The 25,786-nt window shown below is 38.1% G+C and overlaps 1 protein-coding gene across 18 annotated transcripts in view; it reads right to left on the bottom strand.

Annotated features, from left to right (window-relative positions):
* The window catches only part of MARK3 (microtubule affinity regulating kinase 3), a 103,650-nt gene that overhangs the window by 56,937 nt on the left and 20,927 nt on the right, over window positions 1–25,786 (bottom strand). For 15 of the 18 annotated variants that reach the window (XM_070593354.1, XM_070593356.1, XM_070593355.1 and 12 more), the window contains exon 3: window positions 8,184–8,237. The exons of the other annotated variants lie outside the window; for them this stretch is intronic. In XM_070593354.1, coding sequence (XP_070449455.1) covers window positions 8,184–8,237 — 54 coding nt within the window. The remainder of the gene's footprint in view (window positions 1–8,183; window positions 8,238–25,786) is intronic. 18 annotated transcript variants of the gene reach the window in all.

The raw sequence follows: 25,786 nt of genomic DNA, 5'->3' as shown, positions 1-25,786 counted from the left end.
GTTATGGTTCTCTCCCAAAGATCTAATTTGTGCCCCATTTTCAATTTTCTGCAAATGGGTCCACGCTATATTTTAAGTTTAACCTACTTAAAATACTTGGTTCTATGATGACTTATCTAAAATGGGATAATGAATCATTGGTACAATTAAAAATAAATTCTATGGAATACTACTCAGCCATAAAAAAGAACAAAATCGTCCCATTTGCAACAACATGGATGGACCTTGAGGCAATTATGTTAAGTGAAATAAGCCAGATAGAGAAGGACAATCTCTGTATGACTCCACTCATATGAGGAATTTAAACATGTGGACAAAGAGAACAGATTAGTGGCTACCAGGGGAAAGGTGGGGTGGGGGGTGGGCACAAAGGGTGAAGGGGTGCACCTACAACACGACTGACAGACAATAATGTACAACTGAAATTTCACAAGATTGTAACCTATCATTAACTCAATAAAAAATAAAAAAATAAGTAAATAAATTCTAATACTCTCAATTCACAATCTACTCAATTATCAAGCTGTATTATTTCCTGCCAAAGTGAAAATAAGTCTAGCAAGGGTTTGCCTTAGATTTCATTTATCATCACCCACTTGTATTAGTTTACCAGATCCATTACATGATATGGATGAAGATGCTGGACGGTAAATAAACGTCAGGACTCTAATAATTACTTTTGTTAATGGCCTGAACTGTTAGCCTGATACAAGTCAATATGGAAAAAGGGAGGCATTAAGAAAGGAAAAGATGAACAGAGTTGTTTAATGAAAAAGATTCCCAAAATGATTTGTGCTTCACCTGATGGGGAAGGGGAAGGAATCAAGTCCAGAAATTGGGTATCACGGCATTCCCAGGAAAAGAATTCAAGAGAGGGAGGAAATTCTCAGGAGTGGCAGTGGCAGCAGTTTTTAAGACTCAGAACCCTGGGAAGGGGTCATCTTTAAACAGGTTACCTTTAGAAAGAGAAGAGAAACTAAGAATTTTGAGAGGAACCAAAGGAAGTCTAGGAGCCATTCTCTCCCGGGCTGGGCACTTGGGATTCCTCTGCCTCACCCTATAGACCTATGAGGGGTGGGAATTGGGGGGCATTTTGAAGGAAACATGGGCTTTTTTTTTCTCTTCAAACTCCACAGATGATTCTAATGCACAGCAAGGGTTGAAAAATGACTGGTTTAAGGAGGCTGAAGCAAAACAGCCCCAAATAACCCGGTGGGGTAGCAGTAAAAGCAATTACACTGTGGACCACATGAAAAGCATCAACTGTTCTCTCTGCCTTCAAATTAGACAGTTCTCTGATTTGTCCTACAACTAAGATTCCCTGGGACGCCAAAAAATGCCACTACTGTTACAGAGTTCTAACATTAACAGTGGCTCCAAAACAAATATCAGCTTTAAAAAGAAAACAGACTGAGTGGGTGTAAGTAGGATTTCCCCACAAAAGACCCTAATAAAAGGAATGAGTACTCAATAATCCTTCAATGATCATTTGGCAATCTACTGTATATTTTGCATATACTTGTATTTAATGTTCATTCTGTTTTTCTTCAGTAATTTTGATTAAATTTTTTTAAAAGATTTTATTTTTCCTTCTTCTCCCCAAAGCCCCCCAATACACAGCTGTGTATTTTAGTTGTGGGCCCTTCTAGTTGTGGCACATGGGAAGCCACCTCGGCATGGCTTGATGAGTGGTGATAGGTCCGTGCCCAGGATTCGAACTGGTGAAACCCTGGGCCGCCGAAGCAGAGTGTGCGAACTTAAGCTCTCAGCCATGGGGCTGGACCCTGATTAAAATTTTTCAAACACAGGGATTTCCCTTTCTCACTAAAAGTCTGCATTTAAGAATGGTGCTTGAATCTTACTCAAAAAATGCTTTACTACTGGGTCAACAGATCAACTAAAGAATGAATTCTCCATTAAGGGCCTTGTTGGATATTTTAATTGGATGAAGACATCCTTATCTAATTTGTATGACACCAAACTAGAAGTGATAGCTAATACAAAGATTCATTAATCAAAAATTCCCCAAGAGACTTGAATTATGGCAGAAAACCCATTAAATGCTCTTTAGCAGGTATCAAATTCAGGTAAGAAAAAAATCAATTCTAGGTATGGAACAAACTAGTCCTATATTGAGGGCAATTCCTGCGGCTGGCCCAAGAGGCTATTTATTCTCAGAAGGGACCACAAAGACTCGAAATAGCTGGCTACGTTTGAAGTAGTAGATTTAACCTTTCTAACTCCATATGGCAGAATAGAGAAGTGTTGTAGAAGTTTCTAGAAGACAGATGCTACTACGAACTAAGGGAAAAAACCCCCTGATAATTACAGCTGTCCAACATTGGAACAAGATGGCATAGAAAGGAGTGTGCCGCCATCCCTAGATGTGTTTAAAGCTAGCTAACTAACGAGCTATCACATATATTTAAAAAATCAATTATTTCATTATATGTTACAAATTTCTTGCTTTTAATTAAGTAGTTCCAGCTTAAGAAAAAGAGATTCCTGTTTAAATCGATTCTGCCACAGTATGGTGACAATTAAGTTTCTGCCACCGAGAAGACTATTTCTAAGATCAAATTTTAGTCAGTCAGGAGAACCCAGGGGAATATTAGGGAATCACTGAAAAGTTTATTACACACGGACAACTGTTCCTTATAAGAGCTGGGGCATTCAAGGCTCCTGCCGAGGCCTGATGTAGCCTCCAGTTCATCTTCTTCCAGCTCAGGAGCCTGACCTGCCCTGCACACTTGCAGGTCTCTGCAGCCCACTGCTGCTGTGGCTTCTTGGGCTGTGTGTGCACTCCTCCCACCAACACTTAGTGAGTACCCCGACGTCAACACAGCAATGAAGACTGCAAAAGTCTTTCCATTCTTTATTACTTGGTGAAAAATATTTAGATCCTTCAAGACCTAGGTAAAATTTTACTCCAAACTACATGGATTCACCCAGAGTTCGTTGACCTTATCTGACTCTTCAGAGACAAAACAGAACTTGGTTCAGGAGGACAAGGATGTTTCCTAAATTAATTACTAAGAAGACACTCTTATTTTTCATTTGAAATCTACATGTTCCTTGTAACACTATCTCCTTACTCTGTGTTTTAAAATGTAGGTTTTATTATTTTTCAGGTATGGTGAACCAAGAGATCAGGAGGGGACTGCCAGTGAAAGGATCATTTGTTACTCATAGTTCCCAAGAAAGGGTGGGCAGATAGTGTCACGCAGGGCCAGATGTGGAAGCCCAGGGTCAGTTAGGAGGCAGAAGGAGCAAAGGGAAAGTATGGGAAAGAGTCTTTATCATGGTTCCCACAAGAAAGATAAGGCCAGGCAGGTAAGCAGGCTGAGGACTGGCTCATTTGAATAATTCCAGCAGGCTCTGGGGTATAAGTGCGCTCCTAGTTGTCTGGTACCTAGCACTGGGGTTAGGGCAGAGGAATACTGCCTCCTGGAGTTCAGGAGCCAGATAGGTGAGGTGGTGTGGAATACAGGCTTGGGATTAGCTGGTTTGCATATGAACAGTGTGCTCAAAGGGGAAAGGCTGATATTTCTAGGAATTAGCTAGCCCTGCGAGGGGCAGTCTCTCTCAGGTCAGCAAAGTCCCAGATGCCAGAGCATCAAGAGTAGAGAAAAAAAGAAAATATACTTAATATTTTTGCTTTCTTTTTCTTCATAGCACTGACATTATACATTTGTTTATTGCTGCTCCCCTACTAGGATGTCAATTCCATGAAAACAGGAACTTCATTTGGTTCAATGTAATATTCACAGTGCTTAGAACAGTACCTGGCATACAGCAGGTGTTTAATAATAAGTGTTTGTTGAATGAATGAGTGAATAACTAAACAAACCTGCATAAAAACATGGCTAATGCAATGTTTGTAAGGGGAGGGGAGGTACAAGGTCTACTTCTCTCAAGTACTTGAAATATTCTCCCAACTTCAAACTATTAACCAACTTCTTTATAGTTACTACAAAGGAAAGCCTCAGGTTAGTTCTCATCCAATTTTTCATAAATTCTGAATTAGGGAAACAAATAACTACGGTAAGGTGGCATAATGGGATGAAAAGTGCCCATATTTGGGAGTCAGGTCAAAATTTACATCTTTGCTCCATGACTTACTAGCTGGGGAGCTTCACTACATGAACTTCTCAGAGTCTGCCTCCTTACTGGAAAATCAAGATGGTAATAACGTACTCACCTAACAGAGTATAAAGAGGAAAAGATACCTACCAGACTAGCTGATGTGAAACAGTTTAATGTCTACATGTGTAAGAACACAGGAGGCACATGCTGTAGTATCTAATGACAATGAATTCCTATGTAACTAATACACAATAGTGCTCCTAGGATGTTGCTTACCACAACTGCTCTATCGTCTGAACTGTGGCAAACGTTTTCATTTAGAGTTCATTAATGCTTGACTCAATGCTAAGTATACCTATCACAGAATGACTGTCCAAGTATCCATCACTTATTAATTAGGGGACTTTGGGCAGGTATCTCTCTGGCCTCTCTTTCTTTAATAATAGAACTTACCTCATAAAGTTGTAAAGATTAAATAAACGAATGCTACCAACTGAACTGTGTTCCCTCAAAATTCATACACTGAAATCCTGCCACACAAAATGATGGGATTTGGAGATGGGGCTTTTGAGAGTTAAGTAGGTTTAGATGAAGTCATGAGGGTAGGTCCTCATGATGGATTAGTGCCCTTATAAGTAGAGACACCAGGGAGAGTGGAAGCGCACTCACTTCGCAACTGCTTCACTCGCTCGCTCTCTCTGTGCCACACACGAAGACACAGTGAGATGGAAGCCCTCCCCAAGCCAGAAAGAGCTCTCACCAGAACCCAACCATGCTGGCACCCTGATCTTGCACTGTCCAACCTCCAGAAGTGTGTGAAATAAACATCTGTTGTTTAAGTCACCCAATCTATGGTATTTTGTTACAGCAGCTGGAGCAAATTATTACAGTGAGTTAATATAGGGAATACACTTACAACAGTGCTCAGAATATACTAAATGCTCAAATATCAGCCATTATCAGAAGTAGGCTACTGCAATTAAGTCCTACAAAAGAGACCTAGCCAGAACCTACCATTCAATTCTTAAGCTTTACTTACTTCCTATGAGAGGAAAATTTTAAACAAACAAAAAGCATCTCTCATGCCCCAAAACAAAGCAAACAAAAAAACTAATATTCAGCAGGACACACAATAATGGCAAACATTCGGTCCTTACCATGTGCCAGGTATTATTCTGAGCTCTTCTAAGGGGTTTTAAATGTTAAATTCTCACTAAAGCCCTATGAGATACTGTTATTGTTCCCATTTTACAAATGAGGAAACTAAGACCTAGGACTTTAAGTGACTTGTCACACAGCTAGCCTGGGTTGAAGACTAGGTTTGAATCCATGCAGTCTGGCTTCACTGTGTTCCTAACCATTACTCTACAGTCCCTCTTTACGTTAACAGTCTACTCCAAGACTGAAAAAGAACACTAACAACTTTAGATAGATTACACTTAGTGTACTGGCATGTCTTAATAAAGTCTAGTATTTTTGAATAGGTAAACACATTTTTAAAAAATGAACCATGACTTACTTCTTAATGACAGACTTAGATGCAATAAAACAAGACCCAGCAAGATCACCTGCGTATAACCAAATCGAAACTAAAAATGACTTTGTAAAACCTGGAAGAACACTAACTGTTATTTATTACTGTTGTTTTCAAAACCATTATAGGTATACAATATGACAGAGTTGTTTAAAGGCTGACCTAAAAGACATTTATGAGCAGGAAACATCTCAGGAATAATAGTTAGAAGTTAAGGAGTACTAAAGCAATGGCGAAAAATATATCGCTTACTAGAATCTAACATTTATTAACTCAATGGCTGGAAAAATAAAAAGGAAAAATGAAAAGCCTGTCTGTGAAAATAACATCAGTTTGCAAATAGGCAGTCAATTCAGGTTTATTTACATGCATTTATTAAATGTACATGATTCAATGTGCAAGCCTGAATATTGTGAACATTTTGAAATGGACACTATTTTAATACCTATTTCGAATACTGACTGAATGAACCAGTTCACATGTTTTGGTAGTAGCAGTACAAAAAGATTACATACTGTTGATAGCAGAATGTTCCTTAAAGTGAATGTTAGCTTCTAAGGCAGTGCCCAAAGCTCCAGGACTTAAAGTCACAATATAAAGAGAGCTATTCCTCACGCAGGTGTGATATGATTGTGAATGGTGCTGAGGAAGAAAAAGATCGCAAGAACTACTATCCCAAAAGCAAAAGATGCCAGGTACACTCCACCCTGCTTCTACTTTTCCATGGAAAAGGAACTCAGCGAAAAATAACGTGAAAGAAATATATATATAGAATGCTTCTAAATTATAAGAAAAGAATATGAATTTATATACACAATTTAAAACAATGCCCTATAAACTGAAAACATTACACTTATCAAGTTATATAACTTGGACAGATCTGGCTTTAGTATAAGTCTTTTGTGTACGCTTCATACTTGAACTATACCATAAACAAATCTTAAAGTCCTACCTATTAGATTATTATGTGCTACAATTAATGCTGATGCAAATCTGTACAATCACACTATCAGGCTAATCAATCTACCATGTACCAAATTGATAACAACATGACAAACAGTAATCTGTAATAATGATAATAAAGTAGCAGCAATTAAAAACTATAACCGAAAATAATGAAAAAAGCAAGCAAGAAAAATTACAACCAACTCAAGACAATACTATGATAAAATTCTTCCTAAAAAACCGCTACAATTCCAGTTTATCTACAAGTACACTCGAATAGTGGAAGATTTGTAACATCACCAGAACACTGAACTTCTTTATATGGTGATTTTAGTTCTGAATACCAAATTTTAGTAATCCCTAATTTACTTATTAGTACCAAGTCCCTAGATATATGAAGAAATGAAAATTTAAGGAACTAGGTACAATTTCATCTTCAGAACAAAAGACTGGAATTTCTGGATCCTTTCAGTGCCACCTTGAGAACCCACTATGTCCTGCAGAACCACTTGTTTGAATACCATTTTTAGTGCAAGATAAAGTCTATCTCCCTTCCCATCTCACACGCGCGCACACACACACACACAGGCTTCAAAATTATTATATAAATGGAAAATAACTATTAGGGACATATTTATAGGGCATTACACTTACAATATCTTACATGTGCAGTACTTCATTATATGCATTATTTCTTTAATACATCCATCCTGAGAAGATGAAATTCTCTCCATTTTAAAGATGAGGAACCCAATGTCCAGAAAGTTAAATGACTTAACTTTCTCAAGGTCAAGTTAGACATTCGCTTAAGTGGCAGAGCCAGGACTTAAATTCAGGACTTCCTGTCCCTAGTTCAAGGTCTTTGTACCCCCAACTACTATAGGTCAAATCTAGAAATCAAATAAAGTATGTAAAACGCTTTGCACATAAAAAGAACTAGAAGGATCTTACTATGAAGGTCATTAATCGTTTGCTGATGTGCCAGTGAAATAGCTATGGCCAGGCCCCACCTTAGCAATTAAATCTCGCCTGTCAGCCAGTCATCAGGACTTTGAAAAGAGGCCCAGGTGATTCTAACAGGCACCAGGGTTGAGAACTTCTGATCTATGTTACATGATACAAATGGCAACAGTGCATTACAAACATGTTTTTCAACTATCATTCAGTTTTACTTTTATATTTTCCTTTTATATGAATTAATCATCACTCCTTAATTAGACATAGTGGGACACTTTAATATAGCCAAAGTACTGACTTTAAAGATCTCAGTATTAGCTATAAGAAAGGTATATAACTCTGCTCATTATATGAAAACATGTTGTTCTGTCTTATTTTTAAAAACTCTATTCTAGTCAATATTTAGAATATTCAATTTTGAAGTACAGCCTTCAGTTTGTACTATTAAGATCATTTAAATCATTATCTTCAACTGAAGGAAAAAAATCCAACAATACTATTTTTAAACAATACTACACTTAAGTTGCACTCATGAGGGCTAAAGTTTTATTGTACTAAATGTAATAAATAAAAACAATGGTAGAGGTATTTAAGGGAAAAATTAGATGGCAATCAGCACTGAAAATAATTTAAAAAATACTGGATACTGGACCAATCTTACCTTTTGTAGACTTGTTGGATTCAACTGAGTTTTGTCAATTATTTTTATGGCAACCTAGAAAAAAAATTAACAAATATTCATGGATTTTAAGAATTTGGTAATTACAGACTAACTGGTAATAGTTTTATAAATGCCCAGACAGTGGCATTGTTAAAAAGCAAGTAAACAAATCTCAAAACCTAAAACTCAACTAGTTACAATAATATTTTATATTTTATAAATATTTTATAATTGAAAAGAGGGGCTTCAAGCAAATAAGGGTATTATTATAACATTTTATATTTAAGTTACCTATAGATATGGGGGAAAAAATCCCCCACAAACCTCTCCCTCACCAAAAAATAAGGGAGAGAGAGGGGCTGGCCCCGTGGTCGAGTGGTTAAGTTTGCGCGCTCTGCTGCAGGTGGCCCAGTGTTTCATTGGTTCGAACCCTGGGTGTGGACATGGCACTGCTCATCAAACCACGCTGAGGCAGCATCCCACATGCCACAACTAGAAGGACTCACAATGAAGAATATACAACTATGCACCGGGGGGCTTTGGGGAGAAAAAGGAAAAAAATAAAATCTTAAAAAAAAAAAGAGAGAGAGAGAGAGAGACTATACAAAACACTTTTAAAAACATATGGCAATGTAGCAAATCCATTCACTATTTACTGACACTTTAATTTTATCTTACTCTGGGATTGAAGGGCAGAAACTGCAGCTTTTATAGGTTTATATAGCCCAGAATGGCTCCCAGAGTGTCTTGCACACAGTGGGAGCTTGATAATTGAGTAAATACGTAAACAAATAGGTTGTTGTTAAATCTGAAAACTTTAAAAACATTTTATTAAAAAGATAAATAGACTTTTAGGTGGTTAAAGAAGGAAAAGGGATGAGTTCCAGACCAATTTGTAGGTTAACACAATGAATGTACAGAGGCAACAAACTGGTCACCTGATAGCCTTCTCTCAAAAAGGGGTGAGGATACCCCAGGAAGTCTAAAACAATCCACTAAGACATAGAAAGAAAACTAAAGCTTCTAGTTATATGTACTTCTTATCTTAAAAAAAGTAGAAAAATCAGTCTTACTAATATTTTCTAAGTGGAACTGCACAGGCATCCTCACCTGGTCTGTTCATCATTTCTTGCAGAAAGTGATTTCTAGGAACTATGGATATCCAGAATGAGGGGACGGGAGTGACAACGGGATGGAAGAGAACATAACTGAAGAGAGCAGCTTTGCCATGAACTGAGCAACATAATTAACTCAGCTTTGCACCTGAGGTCCAGAACATATCGATGAGGCTGTGTTTCCTCCTGTGCATCCTTCAGAGGACAGATCCAATGAGAAGAAACACTGAAGAAAGGGACTATAGTCAAAGTCTGGGGAAAGCAGCTCAGAGATTCTCTACATCAATGATTCTCAAGCTTTTTGGTCTCCTTTACACTCCTGAAGATTACTGATGACCCCAAGTGTAGGTTATATCTATCAATATTTACCATATTACAAATGAAAACTGAAAAAGTGTAAAAATAAGTGAACAACTCATTTCAACATCGTAATATTCAACAAATGGTGCTGGGGAAACCTGGATATCCATATGCAAAAGAACGAAGTTGGCCTCCTAGCTAACATATACAAAAATTAGCTCAAAGTGGATCAAAGATCCAAATCTAAGACCTAAAACTATCAAACTCTTTGAAGAAAATAAAAGGCAAAAACTTCATGACCCTGGATCTGGCAATGATTGCTTAAATATGACACTAAAGGCATAGGGAAAAAAGGAAAAAAATAAATCGGATTTCATGAAAATTTTAAAATTTTGTGCATTGAAAGACAGTGTCAAGAGTAAAAAGGGAAGCCATCAAATAGAAAATATTTGCAAATCATAAATCTGACAAGAGATTAATAGCCAGAATAAATGGAGAACACCTAAAACTCAACAACAAAAAAACAACCGAATTCAAAACTGGCCAAAGGACTTGAAGAGACATTTCTCCCAAGAAGATATACTAATGGTCAATAAGCACATGAAAAAGATGCTCAACGTCACTTATCTTTAGGGAAATGCAAATCAAAACTACGAGATACCACTTCATACCCACCAGGACAGCTACTATTTAAAAAAATAAAACAAAAAAACCCCCAAAATTATAAGCCTTAGTGAGGATGTGGAGAAACTGGAACCCTTGTGCACTGCTGGTAGGAATGTAAAACGGTACAGCTCCTGTGGAAAACAGTATAGAGTTCCTCAAAAAATTAAAAAAATAAAATTACCATATGATTTTAGCAATTCCACTTCTGGGTATGTACCCAGAAGAATAGAAAGCAGGGACTTAAATAGATATTTGTACACTCATGTTCATAGCAGCATTATTCATAATAACTAACACATGGGAGCAGCCCAAGTGTCCACTGAGGGGATGCACGGATAAGCCTAATGTGGTATATCCATGTAATGGAATGCTAGCCGTACAAAGGAAATTCAGGTGCACACTACAACATAGGTGAATCTTGAGGACACGATGCTATGTGAAATAAGCCAGTCACAAAAAGACAAATATTGTATGATTCCACTCATACGACATACCTGGAGTTTTCAAAATCATAGAGACAAAGTTGAATGGTGGTTGCCAGGGGCTGAGGAAAGGGGGGAATGGGGAGTTAGTGTTTAATGGGTATAGAGTCTCAGTTTTACAAGATGAAAAAAGTTCTGGAGATAGACGGTGGTGACGGTTGCACAACATTATGAATGTATTTAATACCACTGAAATACACACTTAAAAATGGTTAAGATGATACATTTTATGTTACTGTTATTTTTAAAGATTTTATTTTTTTCCTTTTTCTCCCCAAAGCCCCCCAGTACATAGCTGTATATTCTTCATTGTGGGTCCTTCTAGTTGTGGCATGTGGGATGCTGCCTCAGCGTGGTTTGATGAGCAGTGCCATGTCCACACCCAGGATCTGAACCAACGAAACACTGGGCCACCTGCAGCAGAGCGCGCGAACTTAACCACTCGGCCACAGGGCCAGCCCCTATGTTGTATTTTATTACAATAAAAAATTGGGGGGAAAAAGCCCATTACATGTTAATATAAATAACATTTTTATGGAATTCTCATGTGTTTCTGTGTTCAATCTGTTGTGTTATCACATGTCACATAGCCTCCTGAAATTGTACGTTAGACTGGAAAAAGCAAATAATGTCTTAATAGTATTACAAACATAGTTTTGACTTTGCACACCCCCTAAAATGGTCTCAGAAAAACCTTGAGGGGTCCCCATGCCTATTTCAAGAACTGGTGCATTATTCATATTAACACTGTTTAAAAACAAAAATCTGCTTAACTTGGTCTAAAGCCTCCATCTGCCCAAGTTATCTGATTACTTCCTATGAACCTATTAACCTCCAGAGGAGCTACAGAAAGAGAAATGCTGCAGCGAGGACTCCAGTGAGTCTCTCTGGAGTGGAAGGAGCCCACCTCTTCTTGCTCCCATCTGGGAGAGGAACAAAATCAGAATTGAAGGAGGAGTGGAAAGTTAATGAGTATGTATCCTTGAAAAAAGTAAAGTTAGTATTGTAATTTTCTATTTGGAAAATATAAGTCTTGATAGAAATTATAGTAAATTAAGCAAAACAACATACTGGCTACTGGAATACCCAAACAATGACCACCTTGTGTATATCTCAACTGGAAAGAAGATGTCTTATTCATTGTTACAGCCCTAGCACATTACCAGGTACATAAGAAGCATTCAATAAATGCTTGCTGAGTTGATCTGAGGCCTTGAACACTCACATCAGTAACCACACACACACATTAGAGATGGAGCCAGAATGGTATCTTTTCTCATGACTGGACTCTTGATCACTAGTTTTTTCTGGTTCTGCTCAATATCTGCCTTCTATTCTAAAGATTCTATTCTGATTATGTTTCTTATTCATTTTCAAGTACTGCTATTCAAACAGTGTCTAAAGCAAAAACAGGAGCTCAAAATATGCTGCATTCAGCTAAATCGACCAGTAGGAAAGAGTCATTTTATCAAAAGCAAGTGTCCTCAGAGTAAAACATCATTTAACATGATGTGCGTGTGTGTCACTGAAGCCTGAGGGGGGAAGCTCTTAATCCCCTCTTCCTTCGAGCTCCCTTCTGGGATGACTCAACTACCAAAAATAACCCTGACCCAGAGCTGGAGCCTGGAGGAGAGCTCAGACCTTGAGGTCACCAAAAGAGGCAACTGTGAGGCATCCCTAGGTGCCTCAGGAAGATGGAGATTGGAGAGAAGACCACCCACTCACTCTCAAGGTTGTAGAGTTTTGTTTTGTTTTGTCTGGGGTGGGGAGGGGTGGTGCACACAGCCAAAGTCAAGGGAGCACACTAGGCAAGGAAAGATGAGTGTCCCAGCCACGTGTGTAAAGTTCTGGGAAATTCCATTTACTCGTCCTGATGCCAGAAGCAAAGTAGAAAATTATGAAGTAGGAATAAAGAGAGCTCATACATGAGAAGGGCTTCTCCCAGCATTCCTCAACTGAAAGGGCCCAACAAACCTGTAGCAAACACCTACTGGAGAAAAATCCTATCTTCTACTTCCTGTCAACTCACTACTAGTCACATGATCCTAATATTCTGCTCCTGGCAGGTGTTAAAACACCCACAATCAATAAAGAGAAGGCAAAAAAAGATCCCAAATCCTTTAGGAGGACACAGTAGCTGGAAGAATGGTATACTAGTCAACTCAGGCTGCCATAACAAAAAATACCATAGACTGGGGGGCTTAAAAAGCAGAAATTTATTTTCTTTAATTTGGGAGTCTGGAAGTTCGAGATCAGGGTACCAGCACAATCAGTTCCTGGTGAGGACTCTCCTCTTGGCCTGCAGATGGCCATGTTCTGTGTCTTTGCATGGCAGAGAGAGGAAAAAAACCTCTCTGGTGTCTCTTCTTATAGGGACACTAATTTTACTGCATCAGGGTCCTACCCTTATGACCTACCTAATTTAACCTAACAACTTCCACAAAGGGCCTATCTCCAAGTACAGTCACACTGGGGGTTAGGGTTTTAATACATGAATTCTGAGGAACACAATTCAGTCCACAGCAATGGAGACCAAGCCAAACAACAACAGTGGGCTATAAAATAAAAGTTCAAATTAAAACCTAATGATACATAACGACATGGAAGAATATCACAAACATAGAGTGGAGTAGAAGAAGCAGGCATAAAATAATACATACTGTATGATTCCATTAATATGATATTAAAGAAAAAACAGAAGAAATGATCTACTGTGTTAGACGTCAGGAGAGTGGATACCTTGGGGAGGAAGGATGGTGAAATGATTAGAAGGAGGTAGAAGAGAGGCTTCTGGGGTTCAAGTCATAGTATATTTTTGCTCTGAGTTATGGTTATGCAAATGTGTTTATTTGTGATAATTCATCAAGTCGTACACTTATGAGAGGACTTTTTCTGGATGTGTGTTGTATTTCACTAAAGAGTTTTTAAAACTACTGATGATGACTTTAAAAATTGATAATGAAAAGTCAATAGACAACGCCTAAAATTGACAGAATAATTAAGAATAGAAGCATGTTATTACAGATATAAAAGTAAAACCTAAAGAATCAGTTTGAAAGACTGAAAGTGGCCATCCTGGGAAATTAGGAAATTGGGAGCCGGGGAGAGGAGGTCAGAGGACACTTTTTTTTTTTTTTAACAAGCTTTGACTCTTAAACTGTATAATATGTAACTAGAATAAAAATAAAAAGGTTTTTTGTAACCATAATGAAGACATTTGGATAAGATGGCATACTCATCACATGTCTTTCTCTCTTCTCCCACCTGATAGCTCAATTAAAGAATAAAGACACAGGGCCGGCCCTGTGGCCGAGTGGTTAAGTTCCCATGTTCTGCTGTGGTGGCCTAGGGTTTAGTCGGTTCGGTTCCTGGGTGTGGACATGGCACTGCTCATCAAGTCATGCTGAGGTGGCATCCCACATGCCACAACTAGAAGGACACACAACTAAGAACATACAACTATGTACCAGGGGGCTTTGGGGAGAAAAAGGAAAAAAATAAAATCTTAAAGAAAAAAAAAAAGAAGGAAGAATAACAAAGAATGGCAAAGAGAATGGGAGAGGTGCCATCAGTAGACAAGTGACTTTAAACAATTTCTGGGAGATAAAAATCTGAGGCACCTGTAGCAGGGCACATACAAGCCTAGAATGTGCTCAAAGAGTACAATACAGGAAAAACTTAAGTGACCAGAGAAAATAACTGGAAGGTCCCAGTGTAGGGGCCAACTTAACTCCTAGCCACCATGAAGCTAAGTCAGGTACCTGACCAGCACCTCCACACACCCCACCTCATGGAGAGAGCTCTCAATTTGCTTCTTAATGCTCCCCTCTTGACAACATTGAGAATCAAAAATCATTAGACATATGAGGAAAGCCTATGATTTTTTCTAATAGCCCTTTCCAGATATCTGTTGTTAGGCAAAACTATCAGCAATAATTAAGCCTCCTTTTTCAAAAACAAAAAAAAAGAGAGAGAGAGACAGTTGATCCTCATCATTCACAGTGATTATGTTCTATAAAGTCGCTGTGAATACTGAACTACTGCTCCTAGGGAAATACAAGGTTAGGTTCCTGCGAGCCCTAGTCATAATATTTTCATCAACTGATCAATGCATAACCTTGTTTTATGTGTGTTTCTGTTTATTAAGGAAACTTTATTTCCTATATATTATCGATTTATTAACAATGAACTCTCAGTCAACAGCACGATATAACTCATGCCTGAATGAAGCTTATCTAACAAATGTATTTTCTCTGTAAAGCACGTCACAGCCTTGCAATCAGAACACTGGCTAGTACTTCAGCTTTACATTTGGGGGCCATTTAAAACAGTGAAATTGCCAACAAAAAGCATAAAAATGCGGAAAATGTGGACTAAACAGACCACAAAAAGGGCATTTGTCTACAGTACGAAAGCTGAAACATGACAAGAGTGTCACCTTGTTGAACCTCAGCTGGGGAAATGCACATCAAGCAATTCAAACTTTTTGCTGTTCTCTGTGTGTCCACAAATGACTGCAAAAGCACTGAGAGTACTGATTTTGGGATTACAAATAAATTTTAGGGAGTAAGTGAATTTGCAAATATGGAATTTTCAAATAATGAGATTGACTATATCTGTCCTGGAGATGGAGAGTGGTGATGGCTGCACAACAACGCAAATATACTTAATGCCACAGAACTGTACACTTAAAAATGGTTGAAATGGTAAATTTTATTTTATGTATCTTTTATCACAATAAAAAAAGGTATCAGGGCCAGCCCAGTGGTGCAGCAGTTAAGTGTGCACATTCCACTTCAGTGGCCCAGGATTTGCCAGTTCGGATCCTGAGTGCGGACATGGCACCGCTTGGCAAAGCCGTGCTGTGGTAGGCGTCCCACATATAAAGTAGAGGAAGATGGGCACAGATGTTAGCTCAGGGCCAGTCTTCCTCAGCAAAAAGAAGGGGATTGCCAGCAGTTAGCTCAGGGCTAATCTTCCTCAAAAAAAAAAAAAACCAAACAAACAAACAAACAAAAGTATCAAAATTGTGTAATTAGGGGCCAGCCCAGTGGCCTAGTGCTTCAGTTTGCACACTCCACTTCAGTGGCCCAGAGTTTGCAAGTTTGCATCCCAGGCAAGGACCCAGCACTGCTAGTCAAGCCATGCTGTGGCAGCACCCCACATAAATAGAGGAAGATTGACACAGATGTTAGTTCAGGGCCAATCTTCCTCAAGAAAAAAAAAGCATAATAAAGTGATTCATAATTTAAAAGAACTGAGTTTATATGGGTTTTCCTTCTGTTTCTACAGATCAACTGTGAATACTCCACTTCCAGATTGTCTTAAAAGCATGATGATCATCTTTATGCTTTTCAGTTACATCTGTTACCAAAGTACTAAGGTTCTTTCATTTTTCTGCTTGCTTGCTTCCAAATCTGCTGCCATTAATTTCCAATTGAAGCAAATTGTTCTGAGTATTAATTCTTTTTTGTCTGTTACTACAGTTGTTTTGAATAAACATTCTACTAATCATTGCTCCTCACCAAGAAATTACTACTTGCTGAGTTTTAGTATAGCATCAAAGAACAGTACCTGAAGGGGTATTAAGATATTCCTCTCATTTCTAGCTAAATATTTGGGTGAGGCCAGATTTTATTCATCTACTTCAACCAAAACAATATGCCAAAAGAGTCTGAATGCAGAAGCAGACAGGAAAATCCAGCTAACTTCTATTAAGTTAGACATTAAAGAGACTTGCAAAAAATTAAAACACTGTCACTCTTCTTGATAATTTGTTTTGGAAAATAGCTATTTTTCATAAAAACACATTATTTATATTAACATGTAATAGGTTTGTGATTATTTTAAATGAATTAATATATATATTTTAAGTTTCTTACTGATAACTTCTAATACAGTAAATATCAGTAGATATAACCTGATAAACAAAAGGTTTTTGAGAGTCCTCAATCTAAAAAGTTAAAAGGAGTTTTAAGGCAAAAAAACTTTAGATTGCACATAACCATTGAATCTATGATTATGATGATCATGCAGCATCAATGGAAAACTGCTTAGGATAAAATTCTGAGGGAAAAAATGAGGATACAAAATTATGACCAAAAGTATGTTGAAATAATATACACATAAATATGGAGAATATACAAAAATAAAAATGGTATTCATAATATTATGATCATGGGATTTTTCTCCTGTCTCCAAACTTTCTGTAAAGCTATTAACGCAGTCCTCACATGCACACAAAATTGTGACAAAAATAAATAACCACTTATCTAAATCTCAAGAAGTTTAGCACACATCCCAGGATGAAGAACTTTGGTTTTATCATTCTTACAATCAACAACAAATACTTATTGAGTACTTAGAGGCTGAGGGTAAACAAGGCTCAAGATCGAATCCTCCCCACTAACCCCTCTTTGTTGTCTCCTCTATCATAGAAGACAGGACACACACATGAGAAGGTAACAGTACACTTCCAGTTAAATGTGGAGGACTGACAGTAAAGGCATAGAGGCATAAAAACACAATAAGACATTGAGAAGACAAGAGCGGGGAAGGTATTTCAATAATTTTCTGAAAGAGAGCAGACAGAGAGCAGAGGAGAGGAAGGTATAACCAGACACGTGATTCACCCAGCACAACTTGGAAAGGGGGAGCTGCTGAGCTATTCTAAGGGCAAAACTCTACAGAGAATGTCTGCAGTTCCTCAACCCGACCAATAACCACTGGTTCTTAAGAGGCTGGAAATTAATTCTGTATAGAAGATGACAAGGCTCTGGATTCAAGGTAAATGAGTCCAGGAGAAGACAGGAGTGAGGCAGGGGGAATTAAGGGTCAGACTGCCTCTGAAGGGTGGGACCACCAGCTCTTCCCACACACAACAGAGGATTCTTATCTAAAGAAACTAAATAGGCCCAGAAAAGAGATCTAAAGATAAACAAATCTGGGGTCCTTCAGTAAAAGCACTGAACAACTCCCAACAGGAAAGCTCTGTGGTCAGATATGCAAACCCAGCTTCTGATCAGCTTCTTAGGGTTCCACCTTAATACAAATAGGCAACTAGAGATGATCAGATTCCAAAGAAAGTATCTGTATGAAAGAGATACATCAAGAAAGAAGCCCAGAGAAAAGAGATACAATGCAGGGAGCAAAAATCTACCTAAAAAAAAAAGAATTAAGGCTTTACTATCCTAAGGGACTTAACAGAAGAAAAAGCATTCATGACACCTGAACTGGATACAAATAATCAGAGAATAAAGAAAGAGCTAGGAGGAGAGGAGAGGACACAGACACACACACACAAATATTTAACAGAAAGACTGAAGATAAAATTAAAGATGTCCCAAAAAGTAAAATAGAAAAACAGAGCTGAGCTGGAAAACAGATTTTTTAAAAAATCAAGGCTCTTTTCAAGAGTCAGGTCTCTGATTAATGAGTACCAGGAACAATGAATGAAGATGAACAACTCCTTGGCACCTGTGAAATTTCTGAACAGTATAAATGAGAAGCTTCTAGAAAGGAAAAAAAAAAAAAGTCACATACTTAAGCCACTTGCACTGTTATACTCTAGTATTTGGAACTATGAATATGTGAAAACGCTGTATGATCCTAATTTTGAATTTCCCACTCTCTAACCACCTCCTCCAACCTTTTCACTCACTTGCTCTACAACTCCAACAACTGTCGGAACTCACCAGGATCTAAAATCCATTGATCCCACCACCTTTGCATGGTCTGCCTTTCCCTCAAGTTCTTACTTCCTACTTAAATCTGTAGTTCTTCACTGTAATGACTCCCTTGGGTACTCCAAATCAATGCCTTCACTCCATTCCCATTTCACTACACTTAGTGTGACAAAATCCCAACCATCCACAAATGCCATGCTGCACCGGGGTAGTGAATGTTGTTGAAGAGTAATTTACTACCTTGCTTTCTATTCCCACTTTAAATCCATGATCACCAACCTCAGGGAAGCCTTAAGGTTGCCTGACAATTCTACTGCATTTCTCTAGTCCATTCACTCTCGAGCTTGCCCGGTAATTACTGTAACCTTCTCAGATCTCTGTCTCCTATCGATAATCACACTCTTAGCCGATGATCTTGCTTTCCATTTCACTGAAAAAAAAATAGCTGCAATGAGAAGAAAACGTCTACAAGCTCCCATCACCATACAGAGCCGCACACCTGTGCCTATGCCAGTACCCTCTACCTTCTTCCTGTTTCCATGTAAGAACTGTTCGCATTATCCAAGGCCAAAGCCTCCATCATCATCTCTCAACTCACTCCAGTATCTCTCCCACGCCACCACTTTCTCTCTTTCTGTTAAATTATTCCCATTAGCAGACAAACATGGTATTTTGCCCAACTTTTAAAAAATATCTTGGTCTGACATCTCCCTGTAGCTACCATCCCATTTCTCTGTGCCTTGAAAGAACTATCTTGCTGTCTCTAAAGTCCACCCACCCATTCTCTCTTGAACTAATATATTACACGATATGCATGGGTACTCTAAGATGTTTGAGATATGCTAGAACACCTGGGACAATTAGCAGTAAATACATAGAATCATAAAGGTGTTAAAAAAATTGAAGCAACTCAATTCTAGACAAAATTAAAAATTATATAAAAAAATAAATGATCACAGTTCAACAGTGAACAATATTTACAGAGCTTAGTTAAGTAATAAATCTAAGTTTACCCAAAGCTATCATTGCAATAGAAATATTGAGGAAAAGAAAGGAGATGTGGAAGTGAGTTATGTAAGAAAGCTATATCCTCATCTTCCATAAAGAGGAAGTCAGTGGTATCTAAAATTACAAATTTGGAGATGGCCAAGAGAGTATCAGAAGAAAGAGCTAAAGAATTGAAAGTGAGAGCCTTTGAGTAATGGTACTGAGTGACAAGGAGTGATGGGAAAAGAAAGTTCTGATTTTAGTTAGAAGTTTTTTAGAACTATTTGACTTTGTAAGCTATATGCATATATTACTATGGAAAAAATTTTTTTAAGATAATTAAAAATAGCCTCAATTAAGTACCAAATGACAGATACAAGTGAGTTCTCCTGTAGTTCACGTGAGGGGAGAGATCCCTGGGAGGCTATGAAAATAAGTTGAGGAAAAAAAATGAGCTTGAAAGAAAACGTTAGGTTCAAAGGAAACTGTAGTATAGAAACAGACAATATTTCAGAAGAGAAAATAACCTTCAGCTGTGAAAAGCTGGCCAAAAACAAGACAGTAAATGCACCAAACATCCCCAAATCCATAGTAAATATGGGATAGTGCTTCCATGACACTAAGAAGAATGGATAGCATTTTCATTAAAGAATTAAATCAGACAAACTTTATGACCGGTATTTGTGTTCTTAAATATATATAAAATAAGGATTTTGGTGTCTATTTCTGATTAGTTCATGGTCTAAAAATTAAGAATCATCCTGAGAGAAGGGTCTCATTTAAACTGGGCTTATACCACAATCATTCTGTTTAAAGACTTTATCAGAAACTGTTATCTAGCTGTACATAGTATACACCTTGGTTATAAGTCATTAATCTAATTTGTCTGTTCAGTAAAAATGCCATTCTTCCAATGAATGCATAAATTTTCTCATGTATCTTTTATGTTCCCAACATCCTTGTGATCTAAGTGCATGATACAGATTATACCCACTCCCTTCTTCTTTTAGGAAATTCTTTCCACTATATAATTCTACCTCATCTCTATTCTTACCCCAAGGATAGCAGTTAAAACTGTCTCTTAGGGGCTGGCCCCATGGCCAAGTGGTTAAGTTCACGAGCTCTGCTGCAGGTGGCCCAGTGTTTCGTTGGTTCGAATCCTGAGCGCGGACATGGCACTGCTCATCAAGCCATGCTGAGGCAGCGTCCCACATGCCACAACTAGAAGGACCCACAACGAAGAATATACAGCTATGTACCGGGGGGCTTTGGTGAGAAAAAGGAAAAAAAAATTTTTTTAATCTTCAAGAAAAAAAACACAAAACTGTCTCTTAACATAATATATAATAATTCTTTTATCTTATACTGACTCAGACTGAGTTAAGTCTCCCAATCGGTACTACCACTTCCTACAACACTCTGGGTTTTCTTTAGTGGTCTTAGTTACCTCAATAGGCAAGACACATCAAAGGGCAAGAAAATGCTAACAGAAATAAAGATTTTAGCTTTGAGAGGGCTGAGAACAGCATCAAGTGATAAAAATACAATAATAAATAGAAAAGAGGTTTTAAGTTTCCTTCTATCTATTAGAAATATTATACTGCAATAAACCTATAATAAAACCAACTTTCTATAATATAAATTCACTTAGTTAGTTCCCGGTTAATTATCCTAGAGAAATTAAAATTTATGTTTACATAAAAACCTGAATGGTGGGGCCGGCCTGGTGATGCAGTAGTTAAGTTTGCAAGTCCCGCTTTGGCGGCCTAAGGCTCCCCGGTTCGGATCCTGGATGTAGACCTACATAACACTTGGCAGCCATGCTGTGGCAGGCATCCCACATATAAAGTAGAGGAAGATGGACACGGATGTTAGCTCAGGGCCAGTATTCCTCAGCAAAGAGAGGGGGACTGGCGGCAGATGTTAGCTCAGGGCTAATCTTCCCCCCTCAAGAAAGAAAAAAAAAAACCTGAATGGTTATGCAGTTCTATTCATAACTGCCAAACAATGGAAACAACTCAAATGTCCCTCAGTGGGGGAATGAACAAAACTGCAGTCCAGGCATACAATGGTATAGTCTTGCATTACTCAACGACATGGACACATTCTGAGCAATGCGTTGTTAGGTGATTTCATCATTGTGCAAACACCATAGCGTGTACCTACACAAAACCAAGCGGTATAGCCTACTATATACTGAGGCTATATGGTACTAATCTTATGGGAGCCCCATGGTATACGTGGTCCACTGTTGACCGAGAAAACTATCCTATATACAACTTGGATGAACTTCAAAGGCATTATGCTGAGTGAGAAGAAGCCAGTTTCAAAAGGGATCATGTTATATGATCCTACTTACCTGACATCAAAACAAACAAAACTGCGGGGATGAAGAACAAACAAATGGTTGCAGGAGGTTATGTTGGGGGAGGGGGTAACCATCAAGGGATCACAAAGGAGTTTTCTGAAATAATGGGACTGTTCTGTATCTCGATTATGATGGTGGTAACATGAATCTATAAATGTGTTAAAATTGAGAGTTGCACGCCAAAAGAAAAAAAATAACGCATAATTTAAAAATAAACTTGCTTAATTTTGATACACAAAATGAGAGTGAGTTCAAAAGGTGCTCAGATACAAGATGTTATACAAATGTTATAGCTTTCCCATATATTCACAACAGCTAGGGAAAAAAATCCCACTCACAATAGCGACAAAAATTATAAAATGTTTTGCAATGAACAAGAATTACACAAAACCCAGATGAAGAAAATTACAAATCTTAAAAAAAAATTGAGACGCATTTCATATTTCTGCATAGAAAAATGTGGCATCATTAAAATAGCAAAATTCCCCAAAATCAGTTTATAAATTCAATTAATTCCAAACAAAATTAATCTAATCAAAATTCCAGTAAGGTTATTTTTAGAACATAGTAACTTGATTCTAAAATTCATCTAAGTGAATGGCAAGAAGAGCTATGAAATTTTTTGAAAAATAACAATAATCAGTACAGACTTTACCTACTCCCAAAAGATCAAAAAGTACAGCCAAAAGCTGCAGTAATAAAAACATCACAGTTTGGTACAAGACTAAATAAATAAATCAGACAAACAAAAGGACATATATGGGGATTTAGTATGTGATAAAGCAGGTATCTTTAATCAGAGGGAAAGAGTAGATGATCCTGGGACAAGTGGTAATCCAGATGAAACAATAAAAGTTCCCATACCTCATACTAATCCCCCCAAATATATACCAAATGAATTAAGTATTCAAATGTGAGCCATAGGAGTATTACAGGAAAATACAAAATCATTATTAAAATTTTGGGACAAACTAAATCTTTCTCACCAACACATGAAACCCCAATCAGAATTGAAACCAGACAAATCAGACTGATGTCTGAAACACATAAAGGGTTTAAATCACTAAGATTTAAAAGAGAAAAGAAAAGACAAATGGATAACAGATATAACCAGGAAATGTTTCAAAAAGAAAATATGACTAAACTATATGAAAATACCATTAATCTAAGCAGTTATCAAGAAAAAGCAAGTTTTTGATACCATTTTTTTGTCCATCAGACAAAAATTATCTACACAGTCTTAGCAAGGGTGTAGAAAAATGGACACTCATTAATTTTGGAAGGATAATAAAGTAGTATGATGTTTTCTCAAAACCAATTTAGCAGTATCTATTACAATGTCAAATATTCATCCCCTTTGACCCAGGACTTCCACTTCTAGGAATTTATCCTACAGAAACACTCTCAACAAGAGCACAGAGAGTGATGTTAAAGAACGTTCACTGAGGGGCCAGCCCCGTGGCTGAGTGGCTAAGTTTGTGCACGCTGCTTCGGCGGCCCAGGGTTTTGCCAGTTCAGATCCTGGGTGCAGACATGGCACTGCTCATCAAGCCACGCTGAAGCGGCATCCCACACACCACAACTAGAAGGACCCACAGCTAAAAACATAGGTACCAGAGAGCTTTGGGGAGAAAAAGGAAAAATAAAATCTTAAAAAAAAAAAAAGAAAAAAAATGAATACCCACTGCAAATGTTTCTGACAGCAAAAAAATTAGAAACCACCCAATGCCCACTGACAGGGGATAGGCTAGGACACCAGCACACAGTGGAAGATGACGTCCCATTAAACAGAACGTGTCAGACCTATGAGCACTAACATCCAGACCAGGTCAAGCATGTGGCTAAAAAAAATTACCCTTACGTCCAACGAGTCCTTTTTTGTTAAAATAATCAAAAAGTTAATGTCTACATAAAAAACTGTGGGAATCTACACCAAACTGCTGAAAATAATCCTCTTGGAGGAGAGAAATTTCAAGGAACTTTTACATTCTACATAATGAATTCCTATGTTTATATTTTATATGATTCTGGGTAATACAACAGAAAAAAAGAAAAAATGGTTTTGTTCAGTTTAAAAAAAACAAACAATTTAAATTTAGCCACTATCTAGTGAGATTCAAGCATTTCTGGAGAGAGAACCACTAGATATAAACACTATAGGCCAGATTTCAGCCATGTATGTTAAGTAAAAGGGGAGGGGCTCTGTCTGTCCCACTCCTCTTCTAACCCACCATTCTCTGCCCATGTAAGGAAACTGGCTGAGTAACCACCTGAGCCTGGTGGGAACTAACTCAGAGGTTTTATTCCTTATTTCAACAAGCTGTGATCAAGGACATTGAGGAAAGCTCCACCTACTTGTGCTCTTTACTGATTCCAAAAGCAGTCCAGGCAAGTCAACAACTGAGTCTTAACCAGAGATTTGTCGCTAAAATTGAGATGGTATGTGAAGAAACAAAGCTTTACTTAGAGTCTTTGCTTAAGACTCCAGTTAGCAGAGAATAAGTCAGCATCATGGTGGAGTGAGTTGTTCGTCTCTCCCCTCTAAGCTACAATTGAATGGACATTCAGTAACCAGCAGAACAGCACAACCTTCCCTATGCAGCATTCCCCACACAGCACAAAAGGATGTCTGAGAGATCCACACAACTGTGCATCTCAAGGTGAGTGGATTGGATCCCCAGGAGGCAGCGGAACTAGGTGAGTGGACCCCTTCCCCTCTCTGGCAGCAGCAATATAGGTTGCAGATGTTCACACAGTGTTGGCAGCCAGGCCCCCCGTGCATGTTTTCAGAGTTGTAGCCTGTGGGAGTGCCCACCATGTTACAGCTCAGCCCCTGAGAAGGAGCTCCCACCAAAAGCAGCAGCTCAGCCAAGCCAACCATGAGGAAAAGAAAGCTCCCAACCCCTCCTACCTAGCACACCAGCTTAGCCAATCCCCTGTGAAGTGCAGCGGTCCCACACCAGAGTGACCTGTTGGTGGAGCACAGAGGCCCCACATGTGCATGCGTGCATGACCTGCCAAATGGCTGCAGTCAGCATGCAAATGCAGGGAAGCCCTACTGGCAAAACTTGCAGCAGACAGGGCAGGATCAGAAAACAAAAGCTCCTGCCCCCGCCAGCAGTGGCAGGTTGAATCTGCAACCTGATAACCTGATACTACCACAAATGCACCAGCCAAGTATCATTTCATCAAACACCATGAAAAACTACATTAACATTCAGAGCAGAAGGAACACAAGTCTCCAGAAGCCAATCCTGAACTCACAGAAATTTACAATCCAAAGACGGAGAGGAGAATCCAAAACAGTTATCATAAAGAAACTCAACAAGATACAAGAAAATTTAGAGAGTTCAATAAGCTCAGGAATAAAATTAACAAGCACAAGGAACACTTCACCAAAGACACTGAAAATCTAAACAAAACAAAACAAAACAAAAAACCCAGAAAAATTCTGGATATGAAAAACAAAATGAAATAAAATTAAGCTAGAATCCATAAAAAACAGAGCTGACGTTATAGAGGACAGAATCAGTGATTTAGAGGATAGAAATATAGAAATGCTTCAGGTGGAGGAGGAAAGAAAACTAAGATTTTTTTAAAAATGAAGAAATTCTTTGAGAAATATCTGACTCAATTAGGAAAGGCAACATAAGGATTATAGGTATTCCAGAGGGACAAAGGAGCAGAGAGTTTGTTTAAAGAACTAATAGCTGAGAACTTCCCAAACCTGGGGAAAGAACTTGACTTAGAAGTACATAAAGCCAAGAGAACACCTAATTACATCAATGCAAAAAGACCTCTCCAAGGCATATACTGTTAAAACTGGTAGAAGTCAATGACAAAGAAAAAATATAAAAGGCAGCAAGGCAGAAGAAAATAACCTAACAAAGGAACCCCTATCGATTTCTCAGCAAAAACCTTACAGTCTAAGACAGAATGGAATGATATATCAAAAATACTGAAAGACAAAAACTTTTCAGCAAATACTCCTCTATCCAAT

The sequence above is a fragment of the Equus przewalskii genome, chromosome 25 (assembly GCF_037783145.1).
Source record: "Equus przewalskii isolate Varuska chromosome 25, EquPr2, whole genome shotgun sequence".
Lineage (NCBI taxonomy): Eukaryota > Metazoa > Chordata > Mammalia > Perissodactyla > Equidae > Equus > Equus przewalskii.
Note: the sequence above shows the minus strand (reverse complement) of the source record. Positions and strands in the feature narration are given on the sequence as shown.